The 17,852-nt window shown below is 37.3% G+C and overlaps 1 protein-coding gene across 1 annotated transcript in view; it reads right to left on the bottom strand.

Annotated features, from left to right (window-relative positions):
- The window catches only part of LOC149068654 (Y+L amino acid transporter 2-like), a 37,779-nt gene that overhangs the window by 7,539 nt on the left and 12,388 nt on the right, over positions 1 to 17,852 (bottom strand). The window contains exons 2-5 of the mRNA XM_089250954.1: positions 14,313 to 14,438; positions 4,113 to 4,209; positions 3,965 to 4,009; positions 3,732 to 3,855 (exon numbers count right to left, since the gene is read on the bottom strand). Coding sequence (XP_089107080.1) covers positions 3,732 to 3,855; positions 3,965 to 4,009; positions 4,113 to 4,209; positions 14,313 to 14,438 — 392 coding nt within the window. The remainder of the gene's footprint in view (positions 1 to 3,731; positions 3,856 to 3,964; positions 4,010 to 4,112; positions 4,210 to 14,312; positions 14,439 to 17,852) is intronic.

Here is a 17,852-nt window from a genome sequence, read left to right as displayed (position 1 = left end):
CCCTGGAGTAAGATGTAAAGTTTTTGTGGATAAAATAAATGCTTCCTTTGGGGAGCCCGGTATGGCGAACTATGATTGCCGGGCCGGGGGTTAGTATCTTTTACTTTATTTGGCTACTTTTGACTGAAATCTGAAATTCTGGCTTGAAGTTTGTTAATGTTTGGCAAATCTGATGTCCGTTTAGAATCTGATATCCCGAGTGAGCCTACTGGTTGTGCTCGTATATTATTCCACGCTGTTTAATATTTTGCCAGCTGTAGTATATAATCGTCGCGCTCTGTCACTAAGAGAAAAATTTGATGCCTCGAATACAATGAAAAACGTAAAATCTGAGTTTGTGCTCTTGCAAATGAATTCAATGCATTGATTAAATACACTTTCCTGTAAACACAATGACGGAAAGGCATTGGGATTTAGTCTCTCAGCTTAAAGTACATTTTAAAGGCGTTGAAACACTCAGTGAAGTCCACCAAACATCAAATGATCAGTTTTTCCAGCAACTTTGTATGATACAGTATTTCTGTTGTAATTTTAATTGCGTATCTATGCAATCATTATGTATATTCATGACTTCTGATTCGATCAGCCTTCTTTTACGGACTTTTTTTTCTGACCCGCGAGTGTCCGCAAAAGAGGGGGGTTTTACTGTACTTTCATATAGGTCCGCAGGTGTAAAAATTTTAAAACACTCTGGATTAGATCGCCATAAGTATTCGGACTCAAATATCGAAAAATAACTTATAGTTACGACATATTTGATTTGAATGCTTATTTTTTGATTATTTCCTCCGCTAGAAAAAGTAATTTTACGGAAAATGTGATCTGAAGAGCTAAAAAATGCAAAGGAAATAATTTCGCTTCTTAATTTTCCTTTTTTGCCCTATGGCAACGACAATTATCACACATTCATGCCTTTAACCCGAACATACTTATAGCACGACGTAACGCTTAATGATGTAGCGAAGTTGCCCATCCGCAGATTCGGCTGCAACGCGAATTCCTGAGACCGTAATGTAGTATCTACGGACACCATTAAAAGGAAAGTTCTGGCATCTCTCGGAGACGGCGAAAAATGTTCTTATTATATTACAGCGTTTCCTTTCAACTCTCATTATAACGATAGAAAATTCTAGAAATTTTCTTCGCCCGTTAGAAGTGGAAAATCTCGAGAAAAGCTTTTCTAAAGCAATTTCTACTTGATATAATTAAAGAAACAACTTCTCTATCTACACAGCCCACTCCCTGACTTGCGAACCGAAAGAGAGATTTCGCGCTCTTCGTGGATTATAGATTGATATTGGAATTATTTGTCAAAAATGTTTTTTGAAAACCTGCCTCATTTTCCGATCTGTTTCTGGTTCCATATTAGAGAATAATGACAAAGGATGATTTCGCCTTGCGAATGATTTGAATTGAGAACAGGATTCGTTCCGAGCATCGTTTATTCCGATGTATATGAATCAATTTTCAGTAGAATATTTTGGTAGAAACTGTTCTAAAAAAATCTGTTTCCAGAGGATGAACAACACTATTCATATCAAGTGGTACATAATTTCGACTCGAACAATAGCAATAAATTATACAAGGTTCATAGGTAACAGGGCGTATAACATTTTACTGGCGAACCGCGTTCATCCTAGACATACTCTTCCAAGTAGAAAAAGTTTTCAAATAACACATAGCACTCATATATGTCATTCACGTTGCAAGGATTGGTATAGTTATTGCAATAAAAAAAAATTAAATTTTTATACGGCAATATATGTGCTCAAGAACCCAATTACAAACTTGTTGCCCTGTCTCTCCTGATCCCAAAAAAAACCCCCCGCACCTTATAATCTGTGTTTCCAAGTGCAATATTCACCGAGATATCCGAATTCGGAAAATGTGGGAAAGTTAGGGGAAATGCAGCTCTAAATGCGGAAAAACCATTTTCTGCATTTAACGCTGTTTTTTCCCCTCGAATTTCACTCCGTTTTTTGAATATATTGAATATATATTGAATATATATTTGAATATATATTGAATATATATTTGAATATATATTGAATATATATTTGAATATATATTGAATATATATTTGAATATATATTTGAATATATATCGAATATATTTGAATATATATCGAATATATTTGAATATATATTGGAATATATCGAATATATTTGAATATATATTGGAATGTATCGAATATATTTGAATATATATATATATTTTTTGATAATATTGAACTTAGGAACGTGGACTTTTTGTTGGCATCGGGAAGACAGGGTAACAACTTTGAAACTGGGTTCTTGACTATAGGGTGTCCGTACAAGTATTTTTTATTTTATTTTAATAACTGCGAAACAAACCCCTTGCAACATGAATGACATATTGAGCACTATCCGTTATTTGGATACGTTTTCTAATTGCAGGTAAGCTTCTAGGATCAAACTGTTCACCAGTAAAATACCATACGCACTGTTAGTTGTGCACGCCTCTATGTAAAAAAATATATAAATTTACAAATTAGCATATTTCGGATTCTTTCTATGCGGATAGTCGTCTGCGTACGAGTCACCCAGAACCATTTGGCTGATTAATTCAGCAACGATAAACTTTTTACGAATTTAGATCATGCAGTTTTGCCGGTTTCTCATCAACAAAATTGGAATTTTTTTTTCGAGAACTGAGTTGCTAAGAAATAAATACAAAGCGGAAAGCAAATTAAGTTCCGACTAACAGAGGGCGCCGTTCTTAAAGGAAGTAAAGCTAGTTTTTTTTTGTTACAAGTTGTCATAAAACCTGGCATTATCTTTAGAACTGACACGACAATTACTTACACGTTGCTCAGTGGGCAGAACGTTAGAATGGCAGTTCGAGCCAGAAGATAAGATCAGAAAAAAAATGGCACCCATTGTTCACCTAAATTAAGTGAAGTCAGAATTTTTTCACTTTTATTTTAGAAGATTTACTGTTTAACAAATTGATCAGCAACTAATAAGCAACGAATAATGAAGATTGAACAAATTGGCCAAGAGAATCAACGCCTCTGACTGCTTGTGGATACTTCCCAACTGGATACACTTGCTCTCATAATAAAATCCTGATCTTTTTTCCCCCCTCCAACTTCGAATTATCCAAAACATTCGAAAACAATTCGATCTAAAGAAGAAATTTCGACATTAAATTAGATAAACTTCGAAACTCAGGTAGAAAGTACGACTTATCTGAAATTCGAATTAACCAGGTTGAAACGAACCAAGTTCTTCTGTACATTGGGTGCCGGAAAAAAATAACTGAAATTCAAAAAATATCTTTTTTTTATGGGAATGGATGACAAACAACAAAATAGGCACTGCAGTGACACAAGGATGCTGATATGTTAATGCCGGTGCGTGGAGATTGTAGCGAAGTACAGATGAATGAATACCACGCGAAGAGAATATCTGAAAGACGAGTCACATTTCTCTGTGGGGGAACTTTGACTTTCCTTTCCGAAATCATCTTCACTTGGTATCCAGTCATCTGTACTTTGTGTAATAGGAGAGGTTCATCGTTTCGTCCATTATTTGAATTTTTTATGCGATGATATTTTGGTTTTAAATAGAACCTCACTTATGTTCATTTGTTGTCGAATGTTCATAATTTCGTGAAACGTGAATTTTCTGTTGTTTAGTCAATTGATTTTTGGATCACCCAGTATGCATTCAAGTTTGCTTAAATCGGGTAGTTAATTTTGAACTTACCATAGCTACAGCGGGAGAAGCCAGCAACTCCGTCGGAGCTACGACGGCGAAATACGCGACATTCGTGAGGACGTATATACACGTCACCAGAGGTATTCCTATCCATATAGCCCTGGGCAGATTCCTGTAAAGTTCGAAGCAAAAAATAGTGAGAAAAAAAAATATTGTACATTTGAAGAATTATATTCTCAAACTGCAAGGTGTCATTGGAAATAATAAGATAGGTAAATTACCTATAAAGGTCTTTGAGTTCACCAGTGACAAAGTTCAGATAGTTCCTGTCGAAATAAGGAAAACCGAATGTTTCAGTCAACTAAAAATTAATTTGAATAGTCAAATTGATTTCTTTGATAAATATGAGAAATGATGCAACTCTTTTACCATCCGGCATAAGCGAACAATCCAGAATAGAAGGCCAAGGATATAGACTTCACACTGAACTCGCCATGAAATGAATTATCAAAATTATGCGTTTCACCTGAAAAATAGTATTGAGAAAAATAGTATTGAGTAATAGTATTGAGAGAGAGGATAATATATTTTTCCTACACAGAAAAACTTACTAATTTTTTTATAAGCGCATCAAGTAAATAAGTGAATGGAATTGCCTGTACAGATATCCTAGTTTCGGCTCTGTGTGTTGAGCCGTATTAACAAACCATCTTCAACAGGTTTAAGAGGGTCCGCGAGTACAGGTAATATAATAAACTTATTATTTTCACTTTATTGTGTGCTGATTGATATTCAGTGATGGAGGTTCCGTGGTCTTCATATTATTGGCATCAATGGTCCTTTCTTTCAAACCGAGCACAACTTGGGTCATCGCCGTGAGCAGTTTATTACGGAAATATTTGTGCAGGGAGTGTTTATGTGCATCTAACAATCTGAGCACGTTTCTTTAGTTGTTCATTAACTTTTAGTACCATCTTTTTTTTCACATCAGGGGCCGTTCAAGTATTACGTAAGCAATTTTTTATTCATTTTTGACCCCCCCCCCCCTGTCAGCAAAATTTCGTCATCAGCTCTGCCCCTCTGAATCCTAACTCATATTTTCATAAAGGGTGGTTGATAACGTAAGCATTATCCAAACCCCCCCCCCTTGTCATCGAAAGTCAGCAGATCGGAAACCACCCCCCCCAATCGATGATGACGTAATACTTGAACGGCCCCTCATGAGTGAAGTATAAGGATTGAATATTTGCACCATTGTTGGCCTCTGTAACGAGATTTAGGGGCCATTTAAGTATTACGTCAGCAAATTTTTAGCCATTTTTGACCCCCTAATCAGCAAATCCGAAATCCCCCTCGATGCTGGTGTAATACTTGAATGACCCCTTATTTACGAGGAGATCGGTTTGCTAAAATGCCTCGAAGTTGGGAACCACAGAAAACTAACCTCAGCTGAGTATCATCTGCGCCACCGGTGGGGTTCGAATCCGGATCCTCGCGATTAAAAAAAAAAAGAGTTGATCTCGGACATTATTTTTCAGCTATCATGAGAATTTCAAATGTTACGCAGCATTCGCCTTCTCGATTTTGCGGTACTTTGGTGGCATCCATAATCACCGTTACACACCGCTTTGTAATCGTAGTCCCGTTATTCAATACATCTTACGCGTAGAATATTTCGTGAAACCGGTGCCAATCCGTGAGAATTACTTATCGTCTCCCGAAACATTTCGACCGAGTAATATAGCAATATATACAAAAAAACCATTCCACGTTTCTCAGTGCAATGTTCACTGAGATATTCGAATTCGAAAAACGGAGGAAAACAGCTCTTATTACTGAAGAACCATTTTACCAGCATTTAACGAAGTTTTTCCCCCCAACGTTTTTGCGAATATCTCAGTGAATATTGCACTTAGAAACATGAAATTCCCTTAGTTGCCATTAAAAGAGAAAGAACTTTCTAACTGCGGTTTGGGGCACATGGGGACTGTATAATTTTTTTTTCTTTTATTTTAATAACTACATGACCCTTTGCAATATGAATGACATATCCGAGTACTACACGTCATTTGGAAACTATTTCTAATTCAAAGTATACCTCTAGGATCAACGGTTCGCCAGTAAAATGCGATACCACTTTTGCTGTGCACCCTGTATATATAGAACTAGTGGTCTGCGAATTATTTTCTAATACTTTTTATTTTTTGCCGGTCCGCAAATTATTTCTCTGGTGATCCTCTTCATTTCTTACTGGTCCTCAAACTATTTCTCGCATTTATTTACTTTTGTCGGACCTGAAACTATTTCTCCCATTTATTTTCTGCCGGTCCTCAAATATTCGCCCATTTATATATTTTCCATATATTTCCCCTTATTTATTTACATTTTATTAGCCCTCAGACTATTTTTACTATTGATTTTTTTTGCTGGTCCTCAAATTATTTCCTCCAATTCATTTTTGGCCAGTCCGCCAATATTTGTGCCCGAGTGGAATGGTGGTAAGATGCTCGTCTACCATCGTGAAGGTTGTTGTCGTCAGGGTCCCGGGTTCGAACCCAAGGGGGGATATAGATATTTTCCCTAACGAACTCGAGGCGACCACCGATAGACAGCGCCTTCACTTCCAACCCATCTTACTAATGGCAGTAAATTGCGATATGGCCAGAGTTGGTGTTTGGTGAAGTAGTCCGCCAATATCATTTTCATTTATTTTTTCCAGGTCCCCAAATTATTATTTTTTTTAGCCGATTTATAGTTTGCCAGTACACAAATTATTGCTCCTATTTCGATTTTGTCTGTGCTCAAATTATTTGTCCTATTAAATTCTTTCCACCGGTGCTCAAATTATTTTTAATTTTTATTGTTCGCCAGTCCTCCAACTATTTCCCGTATTTGTTTATTTTTTTGCCGGTCCGCGAATTATTTCTCCCATTTCCGTCGGTTCGCAGCTGTGAAAAGTTGGAGTACAGGTAACTTTTGTGAATTTCTACCATCACGTCTTTTGGTTACACCTTTGAATGCGCCACGTTGTCCTTGAACGACGGCGACTTCATGAAAAGTGTCTGCTGACCGAATATCTACTCAATAACTGTGAAACGTTATCTTTATTATGTAAGATTAGCATTATAACCTTGGGAAATATTTTAATATTCTACACTCATTTTTTAAGTTTGTGACGCAACGATTCCTTGAGTTTTACCGTAGCGTAAGTATCAACTGCTTTAACCTCGGGGATGACCGTCTTGGTCTGCTTATAGGTGTAATTGGACGATTCGATTATTATCTGTTTATCGCACTGCTGTATCTGAAACATACCACCCTGGAAATAATGTATCCAAAGCATTTTTTCAATATCGTATAGTTCGGGGGTGCACAACCTTTCCGGTCCACGGGAAACGAACTTGGTTAGTTGGAATTTTGGATAATTCGAACTCTTATGATTTGAGATTTATAATTCAAATGTTAAAATTTCTTGTTTAATTCGAAATTTCTTGGAATGATTTGGGTAATTCGAAGTTGGAGGGGAAAAAATATGATTTTCGTATGAGAAAATCTGGGAAAATTCTACGAAAAGTCAGACTTTGCATTGCTTTTCACGACCAAGTTAAGCAAATTTTCAGAAATAAACAAAAATTTGAAAATTCTGTTTTTCTCTACTCTTTCTTTAATAACATTTAACGATCATTTTAACATTTTTCAGCTGGAGTGCATTGAGAATGTGTACAACTTGATACCGATTATATTGTTAAACCTATGAGAATGAAGGAATACCATTCAAAATCGGAATATTTTTGTCATCATTAAGAACATGGAAAGCGTCAGAAAGTTCAGATTGTAATGCGATAATGAAGATACATTTTCTTGATCGCATAAGAATGACATCAAAATTTTGGAAATAGTTTCATAACGGATGATCATGAACTCTTTCCACAAATCAGACTTTGAGCATGGTGCAGAAATTCTACAGTGATGCTACGTCACCACACATCAACTCCTGCTATATCGCAATTTACTACCATTAACGAGTTGGGTTGGATATGAAGCTCGTTAGGGAAAATATTTTCAGCGATGCCGATTCCAGAGCAGCGGAATAATGTAGCAGCTAAGATCAATTATTGCATTTATCAATTATTAAAATTTGGGAAGCAGTTTCACAACTGATAAAATTTTAATAATTGAAAATTATTATCCTGTGTGAACGTGATGATTAAGTTACAATTTGTAGTCATTTTACGGATCCAGGATAGATCAATTGGATAATCAAAATTTTAGATAATTCGATCTTTTTGCCAGTGACTTCGGACCAACAGAGTTCGACTGAACATGAAGTGACCATATCACCCGTATTTTACGCGATATTACCGTATTTTTGGACGTTCCAAATTTTCTATAAAATGTTCCGTTTTACCCATTTTCAGCAAGGTTCAGTTGAATTTAAAAAAAAAATTTAATGACAAATAATTTTCCGCGATTGGCGATTTTCAGCAATCGCCGTATTGTTTATCTTTGAAACTTTTTTAAGCTGTAATTATCAAATTTACTTGTCATTGACAATTTTTAGGCAGTAAGTGACAACGTTACTTGCTTTTTGACAATTTTGTCGGTGCAAATGTAAACTTTAATTGCTTTGACAATTTTTTTTGGATTTAATTGGCAGCTTTACTTGCCCTGGTTACTTTTTTTGGCGAATTACTGTATTTTGTATGAAAGAAATATGCCTAGGCCACGTATTTATCGCGTTGTGGGCATTGATATTTTTTTACCGGAACAAATTTCACGAGCCGGATAGAAGTCACTGACGGGTCGCATTTGGCCCGCAGGCAGGAAATTGTGCAGGTTGTGCATCCCTGGTATACTTCAATGTTAATTACGCTATAGATTGCAGACGCGTCCAGTACTTATAGGGTTATATTTGGCACCTAGCGATATTCTGACAACCAAACAACTCGCAAGACAGCGGATTCCAACTCTTCATAGAAACGGTTTCGATTTTCATGGACTAAATACATAAATGTATGCACACACAACACAGCGAGAACGCAAAAAAAAAAAAACATCCATATCATTAATACCCAGAAAGATGAATGGACGCTTTATCAGCTTTTCTTATAGGAACTGAAGAATGAAGAACCCAATCTATCGCATTCATGAATAAATAAGATATAGGAGAAAGAGGTGGACACCTTTTCTTATTGATGGGACCCCGTTCATTTTGGAAGTATCGGTTACTTTCCTTGGAAGACACACGAAGTATGTCTTATCACTGTAAGTCGATACTTTATGTATGAATGCAGTCGAAGAGACGAGGTTGAACCTTGGAGTATAAAATTTCATAAAGAAATTCGAATCACGTGAAAATAACGAAAAATTTCGTGTTCGGTTTCGCTCTTTGAACTAAATAATATACTGTATACTATAAAAGCGTATTTAATGTAGGCATATGCCAATGCAATTCTTGCTCTTCACGGTTTCATTTTACCTGAATTAAGAAGTTTCTGATTTCAACTGCACGTTTTCAGATGGTTTATTAACTATACACTGTAGAAAGCTATTAGGCTCACTCACCCCGACCCGAACGCAACGGTGAGGCTGACGAGGCCCAATCCCTAGGGCTCTTGATGATTTTCGTCATTTGTTTTATCACGCTGTAAATTCACCATAAAGGGACCGATGAAAGTCTGGCCTTGGGGAGCCCGCAAAAAATCTCAGCCTAGGGATCCTGCTCCAAGATGTGGGGACGGGGGCATGCCGAAGGCAATACGAAATATCTGTAAAAGACGCCGAGAAGGCAATCCGACTCTAGGTGGTATTCACTGACATGGTTTAAACTAGTGGGGTTCTTAAGTTCCTAACCGAGGGTGCGGTGAAACATCTTTGGTGGTGCGAGATGGGAAATAAAGTATAAAATGCCGACTGATCATTCAGAAAAATTGAATTCTTCAATTCTTTTAAAAAAACGAATTCTACCGGCAATTTTGTTATGCTTTCGCTTACAGCACAGGTGTTTAACTTTTAGGAGAGAGTGCGGGCCACTTCTTTGCAAACGGGTCGATGGCGACCTAATTAAGTGATGGGACAGTACCGCAGGTTGCCGAAGTGATCTGAAAATAATGTGGCCGCGGGTAGCATGAGTGATATGGAAAAGCCTTTCGGGGCACTTAAGTCACCTGGAAATGTACCGAGAGCAGGGCCAGAACTAAAGGGGGGGGGGGCGGGGGCAAATGCCCCGGGCAGCAAAATTTAAGGGGGGTGGCAGTTTTAGGTGGGAGCAAAGAAAACTGTTACAAAATTATTGAATTTTAAAGTCGTGGGGGAGGCAAAAATCACAGTTACGGCCCTGCTTGAGTGATCTGAAAATGTTCCACTTTCCGCTTGAGGGGATATGGAACTGTGCCGTGGATGACTCAAGTAATCTAGAAATATGCTGCGGGACACTGAAGTGATCTGGAGAAGCGCCACTAGCCGCTCCAGGCATCTGTAAATTTGCCGCGGGCTGCTTGTGGTGTGGAACCGCTTCGTGCGGAGGCCTTGTTCTAAAGGCGGTGCTGCTGCACGTCGATTTCCACTTCCACTCTCGTGTGGGTGGAAAAGTTCCTGTTTTTCAAACAAGTTGCGCGACCAATAAACATTGAAATATTATAATGATGTTTTAATTTGTGTTTCATTTTATTGAACCATAAAATAAACAGAACAAACTTTTGCGTGTCGATCGTAGAATTTTAAGTAATATTAAAAATTTCAAGAAAAATGTTCGATTTCCATAAACTTCAAAATACGATTCGTGCGGCCGGAAGATATCATTCAATTTTAAAAATTTTTACGTCGCTGTTCTTCTTAGCAAAGGAGGTGACTTTTCCGCACTATAGCGATTTGAAAATAACTTCTTTTTTTGACCCACCATACTGTACAGCTTGTTGATTGCGACGGAAGATTTGAATACCAACAGTTTCCACGAGCTAGCTCGAAGCTGATGTAAGCGCCCTGCTTGTTTTAAAAGCGGGGGAAGAGATTTGGGGACGGGATAGAAATAACGATGGATGTCGACCATAGAATAGCATTCTTATTCTGTTATACAGGGTGCCCTGTAAGTGCTGATGCGACCTTTATCTCACCAACCGTCCGTCGTAGAGGCATAGTTTCAATTTAAAAAATGCTCAAAAATCACCATGTACCAATTTTGAGACTGAAAATACAGTGTGTAGCTTTTTATACAGTCCCCCGTCTTCTTAACTTCGTACTCTCTTCGGTAGTACATATACAAAAACTGGAACGAAACAGATTAGCATGTACTCTGGCTTCCAGAAAAAATTCCATATTTCTAAGTGCAATATTCACTGAGATAATTGAATTCAAAATTGGAAAAGGTTGGGAAAGGTTCGTTGTCTGTTAGCTTTTTCGTTCTTTCGTAACTTTTCTCCGAGTTTTGCATGAGAATAATGCAGTTGAAAACATGGGATTGTTGGATGGGATTCTGTTGGCCTCAACAGATACAGCGCAACAACTTTCTTACTGAAAGTTAGAGTACAACGCCATTGTATAAAAATGTAGATTTTTTATTTTGTGTGTGTGTGTTGCACTGTATTTTCACGCCGCATTAGCATTTACGAGACTCGAGGTTTAATTCTATCCTATTATTGGGGTCGCATTATCTTCACAGAATGTTTTTGGTGCGGTTGAGCCCCCCCCCCCTTCCCCACGTGATAATTGGAAGATTGAAAATCATGGCTGGAAATAGTCGTGGGTAAGAGTCAGTAGACGGTAAAAACAGTTATGGCTGCCAACCGGGCAGTAAGCAGTAGTATTTTATACTGAATGCACAGGGTGATTATGGTTTTCTAAAACTCAGCCCCTCCCCCCGATATACGCAGGGCCGTCATTTCAACTTTTTCCAGGGGCAAAGCACATCTACTCAATGTATGTATATATATACATACATATAGACATAAACAGTAAAACCTCGATAAGTCGTCACCTTAAGTTATCGAAAAATTATGACGGCTTAAGCGGAGTGACGACTTAAGAGGAGTTCTGTCAGTTTTAATGTGCAATGTAATGAAAATCTTATAAATTTAAAGTAATATGACATTTATTAAAGTATGAATCAAAATAACAATATTAATAAAATTTATAGATTGCGAAAGAAAAAATAGCAATTTTTTACCTTTTTTATCTCTTATTACTTAAATGATTGTGGTGAAATGTACTGTACACTTTGATTTAAACTAGTAATTTTTGATTTATAGACTAACAGAGCAACTGCTTGAGTAAGTAGCTTTCCTTCATAACAGAACTCTCTATTGCACATTAATTTTACATATACATCAAATTTATATAATTTAGTGTTTAAATTCTTCATCAGTTGTTCATGATGCAAGTACAAAGTAATCTCGAACACTTTTGACTTGGTGGAGGGGCCCTGGGAAGGGAAAAGTAAACAGAAGATCTCAACTTGGGAAAGAATGTCTAATTTTTTTCAACAAAGATATTTTGTTTAAATTTCAAGACCTAAATTAGTCGAGCCCATGATTATTTATTTTCTGTGCCCGCGCGTTGCACTTTGACTTTAACTTGATTAATTTGATTCTTTGATTTACGTAATTTGATTTCCTTTATGTAATCTTTGACATATCAATAAATTTTGGTTTTGCCGGAGATCAATTTGCGCCCCCCTCCCCCAAGGTGGGCGAAGTGCTTACGTTGCTTCTTGCGACAGAGCCTGGGTGTCTCGCGTTTTGTCCAGTTTCTCCAATGGAGCCCAGGCAGAAATGAGATCTAGCTTGAACAGTCCCCAACGTTCCAAAAACCTTAGTCGGCAAATGAACTTCCCGTGGCATAACTTTCGTTATTTAAACTGTTCCGTTTGGGTATATAAGATTTTATTTTATTTATTTATACAATATTGTTTGGCCGAGGCCTACACAAGAGGATGCGGAATTATATATGGCAAAAGTGTCGATTGATGGTACGAGAAAATTCAGAAATCGTAGTGCAATCTACAATATTTGATGGTAGGTTGTTCCAGTCGATAATAATTCTTGGGAAAAAGCTAAATTTGTGACAATCTGAAGAGGCAAAGATGGGCTGTAATTTTTTGGAATGATTGAGTCTAACAGAGAAATGTGAAGGTTGGATTAGAATATTGGATGTGTCAATATTAAAAACCCCATAATTTTATGGTGACTTTTAAGCATATAGCAATGCTGTTAACAAGCTCTTTTTTTAATGGGAGCCATAAAAATAGTCTGTTCTTCTTTCTCAAACTTTTTCATAGTGACGAGTTAACCGAAATTAGCGACGAGCAAACGAGGGTTTAATAACATTGTGGTCTATGAGAGCTGGAAGGGCCTGAAGAAAAATGACGACTTAACCGGAGTGACGACTTAACGAGGTCGTACTGTATATATATATATATATAGGCGAAAGATGAGAAGTTATTGAAAAATTGTAATGTTTATCGCAAAAATATAGGGGGAACTGATGGTAATTTTATGCCTATTAGGCTTACCATCATTAGAAACATTTTTGCAGTTCGGAGCAATGTGGGGGGTTCCCCCTTGAGAACGACCTCATTGATCCATATTTTCCCTTTTTTAATTTTTCAATAACTTCTCATCTTTCGCTTTTTCATAATATTTAATTTCGGGTTATGTGTATAAAGCAGCCTTTTGTGGCGCGATACTTTAACTTTTAAAATTTTTCATTGAAAATCTGTTTTTGAAATTTTTCATTGAAAATCTGTTTTTGAAATTTTTCATTGAAAATCTGTTTTTGAAATTTTTCATTGAAAGCTGATTTTGTTAATTTTTTTCTTTGATTCATACTGCATAATATATATATAGTCACGGGGCAGGAGGACCGTTGCCCCCCCCCCCAAAATGACGGGCCTGGATATACGCCCATAGCACATTTCATCCAAGGAGGTGCATTTTCCACCGGACGTTTCGTCTCCGGTACATTTCTCTCTCAAAGGAGGCTAAGTGAATGAATGAGTGAGTGACGGCAAATTCACCGACAACGTGTCATCGTCAAACAATTAATTCATCGAAAGAAAAAAAATTCAATATGTGACGTGTTGAGTGAGTGGATGAGCAAATGAATCAGTGAATCAGGGAGTTCGGAAGTGAGCGGGTGAGTAAATGAGTGAGTCACTCGTAAGGTAACTCATTCATTCAGTCGGTAACTCACCCATCCACTGACTTGGTCACTCATACGGTAAGTGATTCACTCACCCACTCGGTGTGTTGTATGGTCAGTTACTCAAATATACATTATACTCATTCATTCAATCTCCCCCTCATTCAGTCGGCATAAAATGTCGGGAACAAAATGTCCTGGGAACGAAATGTCGAAGGCGAAATTTCCAGATCTCGATTACGACTCAGGTGTCGCTTTCAAAATGGTTGGAATCAAGGACCCCCTAAAAAAGTGCTTTAATACATTCAAGTGAAAACTCATGAAGTTTTGGAAGACAAGTTTTCGGGACAAAAAAAGGCATTCAAACGATAGTCATGCAAAAATCTAAGAACTTTCCGACCAGCGGTTTTCATTTCCAATCATTCCAAAATCGAAATTTCAATTATAATCCACCCTGAACTTATGAGTATTTGAGGAAAATCGATTACAAATTACCTTGAGCTATTTTAACCAGTCCAGTAACAATGATGGCGAGTAATGCTATTACTTTGGCGCCGGTGAAAATGTCTTGAACGCTCATTGCCCATTTCACACTTCGGCAATTGATGTACGTCAGCGTACCTGCAAAAGAAGAAAAGAGTTTAACCTCTTTCTTAGAACAAGCCTGTTGGCGATAAATCTGAATTATCTCCATTAGACGTGTAGGCGATAAATGTGGAAGCCTTGTTCCACGTTAAAAAAGGAAGAATACAAATAAGGGTGGAGAGAAACAGTAGAGATATATATTGGATAAGAGAATTAGTGCAGTGTCTTGCTTTTTTTTGCCCTCAGCTACAAACTTGGTTTTTGTTTTCTCACTTATGTACAGAATATAATAGAAGGATTAGTTCTGAGAAAAATGCATTATGTGTCTGCGCGCGCGTGTGTTTGTGGGGGAGGGAAGTTGAGGAGAACCCCGCCATTGTTATATCAGTTGTTCGTTATTTCGTTGAGATATGACGGTGGGGGGAGAAGACACACAACTTTTCTCGTTGGGTTACAAGAAACCTTCGCGATCAAGAAAAAAAAAAAGAGGTTGAAGAAAGAGTCGGCTCGACTGAATTTATTCCACTGGTGTTTGGACGCAATATTACGTCCCTGATCGTAAAGCGGGTTAACCCATTTCGCTTACGAGTTATTGCCAAGAAATTCGGATGATCTGTATTTGATGAATGGGTGATAAATACGGTAACGTTGTCCTAACCTAACAGCACATTAGAATAAGGGAAAGAAGGAAAACAATAGAATAGATACGTACTGATAAGAGAGAAAATAGAGATGAGAATGGGTATATAGAAAGTAGATATTTTTTTTCCACTTTCTACCTACCTGTTCTCTTTCGCTCCTATATGTGAATATTAGAAGGGTACACCGTATGTGGGGAAAAAAGAACCCAACAATTGTATAGAAATAGAGAAGGTAGGTAAAAAGAACAACTTCGTAGGGTTACAACAAAGCCTCACGATGAGGAGAGAAGAAAGAAAACAGGTTGTATTTATTCCACAGACCTTTGGACGCAATATTGCGTCCTTAATCGTAAAGTGGTTAAATACATATTAAATATTATTTTGAAATAGTGTTTCACGGGGAAAAGGGACGTTGTCAGTACCAGTTCACGTTCTTCTCAGCATTTTTTGAGCTCCCTGTCCCTAACGGGGATACTTTAGTCGAAAAGATACAAGACTCAGAATGTCGTTAGCCTCGGTATTTCACTGGGACCTAGGCCAGGAGTTTCTAACGTAAAGCCGCTCCCCGTACCTTTGGTGGTTATAAGCAGGGCCGTCATTTCAACTTTTTCCAGGGGGGGGAGGCGGCAAAGAGCATTAAACGATGAATCACTCACGGCCCGGTTTGACTGATGTCAGGGCCCGGCGGTTGAGAAACACTGATCTATCGGACAAGAATGCTCATAAAGATGCCTATAAGGTACAGAAACGAGTCCGTTGGAATAGTATCATTTGGTCTAGTAGAGAGCAAGTGATCACATGATAACAGAACACGGCCCCTTGCGGACATATCTAGAACGTTTCACGAAGTCCGACAACGCCAAGCGTGCTTGTGATGAGATTGTATCTTCATGGCATTGCAAATTAATAAGTCATTGGCGATAAGGACGTATCAAGTGGGATTTACTCGGCTATAATCATGTCTATAATATTGATAACTCCATTGGTTTATGATTGTTTATTGATTTTTTTATTTATCGGTTATATAATTCCAGATTGACGATTACTGATGTTTCAAGATGATTGTATCAATTATTTATTGTACATTTTGTTGCCTTCGTATGAGGTGACTGTTTCTTTGATTTTAATAAAACTTTCCGGACACACCCATCCGTCGATCTGTCTCCGAGATGGGAAGCAGGGCGTGCGAGCTCTTCATAGGTCAAAGCAGTGTTTGATTGCGCTAGTGATTGCGAATCGGAGGTATGTATTTGGAGAGAATTACATTTATGCGCAGCCGCTCCCCGGCTTTCGGTTGGTATCTCGACAGTAAGATTCGCGAGATTTGGCAATCTTGTGCAATGATAGATTGTTGTCGGCGATGCTTGGTAAATTTTTTTTGAATGAACTACCTCACTCATGTTTTATTCTCTGATACGAATTGAGAAAGTGACGAATTCGGGGTGAAGGGTTCGACTTACGGATAGGATCCATTTCGAACATCGTCCGTAAGTGGTAGAGAATGGAAAATACCTTGAAACATTTACAATATTTGGTAAATATTGGCAAAAATGGGCAATGTTTGAAAAATCTTTATTTTTTTATTTTTTTTATTTTTATTATAAGTTTTGTGTTATTTTTTTGTTTCTTTCGTCTTTATCTTTAATTAGTTGCTCTGTACAGGCTCAGGCCTCTTGACAACAAATATTGAGATTTCACTGTTTCATGTATTATTTAACTTTGGAAACAAATAAATATTTGGAAATAAAAAAAAAAAAAAAAAAAAAAAAAAATGTCAGAAATTGGCGATATTTGGAGTAAAATTAGCATCGAGTCGCCGCGACGGCAACAGCATCGAATGCAAGGAAATCACGTGGCACGTTGAATAACACGGTTCGTGCCTACAATTTTCTTATCGAAATGTACAATCAAGTCTCTAAATCTTGCAATTAATTGTGTTTCAACGATTAAAAAAAGAAAGATAGAAAACTGATCTAAACATGAAAAAAAGATGAAATTGTTTCGCCTTTTAAACTCCATCGATTACACAGAAACAAACTTCACGGAAGGTTCATTAACATATACACACATTCCACATCCAAAGATTCGTTAGAAGTTACACAGAGGAATATGGACGAGGTGCATGTCTGGTTTAGTAGTAGTAATATAAGCTCAATGGAAATTAGCCATGAAAAAAATTGACGATACTTCGTTAAAATAAACTATAGTTGTCAGATACTGGCGATATTTGGTGAAAATCAATTAAAATTGTCGGAAATTGGCCATATTTGGAGAGAGAATCAGCTATAATTGTCAAACAAAAAGGCCACATTTGCTTAAAAGAAAATCAGCTATTGTCGAAATCAGGTGAAAATCAAGTAGAATCAGTTGGTCGAAAATTGGTGATACGTAGAGGAAACCAGCTTTAATTGTTGAAAAGTGGGATATTTTATTAAAATCAGCTATTAAATTGTTGAGAATTGGCAATATTTGGCAATATGTGACCAAATTTCCCGGTTTCATTCATTGCACAGAAATCTTAATATTCTATCCATATGTACTACGACCGCAAGTGACATTATTTACGAGACAAGGTATTGCGTAAGAAAAGTCCCAAAGCGGAATTAATATTCAAACGATTACCATAAAATCTTTCAAATCCACATAAAAAAAGGTGATTTAAGTTAATGGGTGTCGTCAAGTCGATGCAGAAAAGTGAAATCCAGTGCGTAGATAGTCCATGAAAGTTATAAAAACGTTCATAAACGTCATCAGATGGATTTTTCTTACGCTATACAATGCAAATACGTAATCATCCGGTGTAGAACGA

Source organism: Pholcus phalangioides, unplaced genomic scaffold (assembly GCF_987345545.1).
Source record: "Pholcus phalangioides strain wild (caught in Gottingen) unplaced genomic scaffold, Ppha-v1.0 ptg000024l_1, whole genome shotgun sequence".
In the NCBI taxonomy this organism is placed as follows: Eukaryota; Metazoa; Arthropoda; class Arachnida; order Araneae; family Pholcidae; genus Pholcus; species Pholcus phalangioides.
The sequence above is the reverse complement of the archived record's forward strand: the minus strand, read 5'-3'. Positions and strand labels throughout refer to the sequence as shown.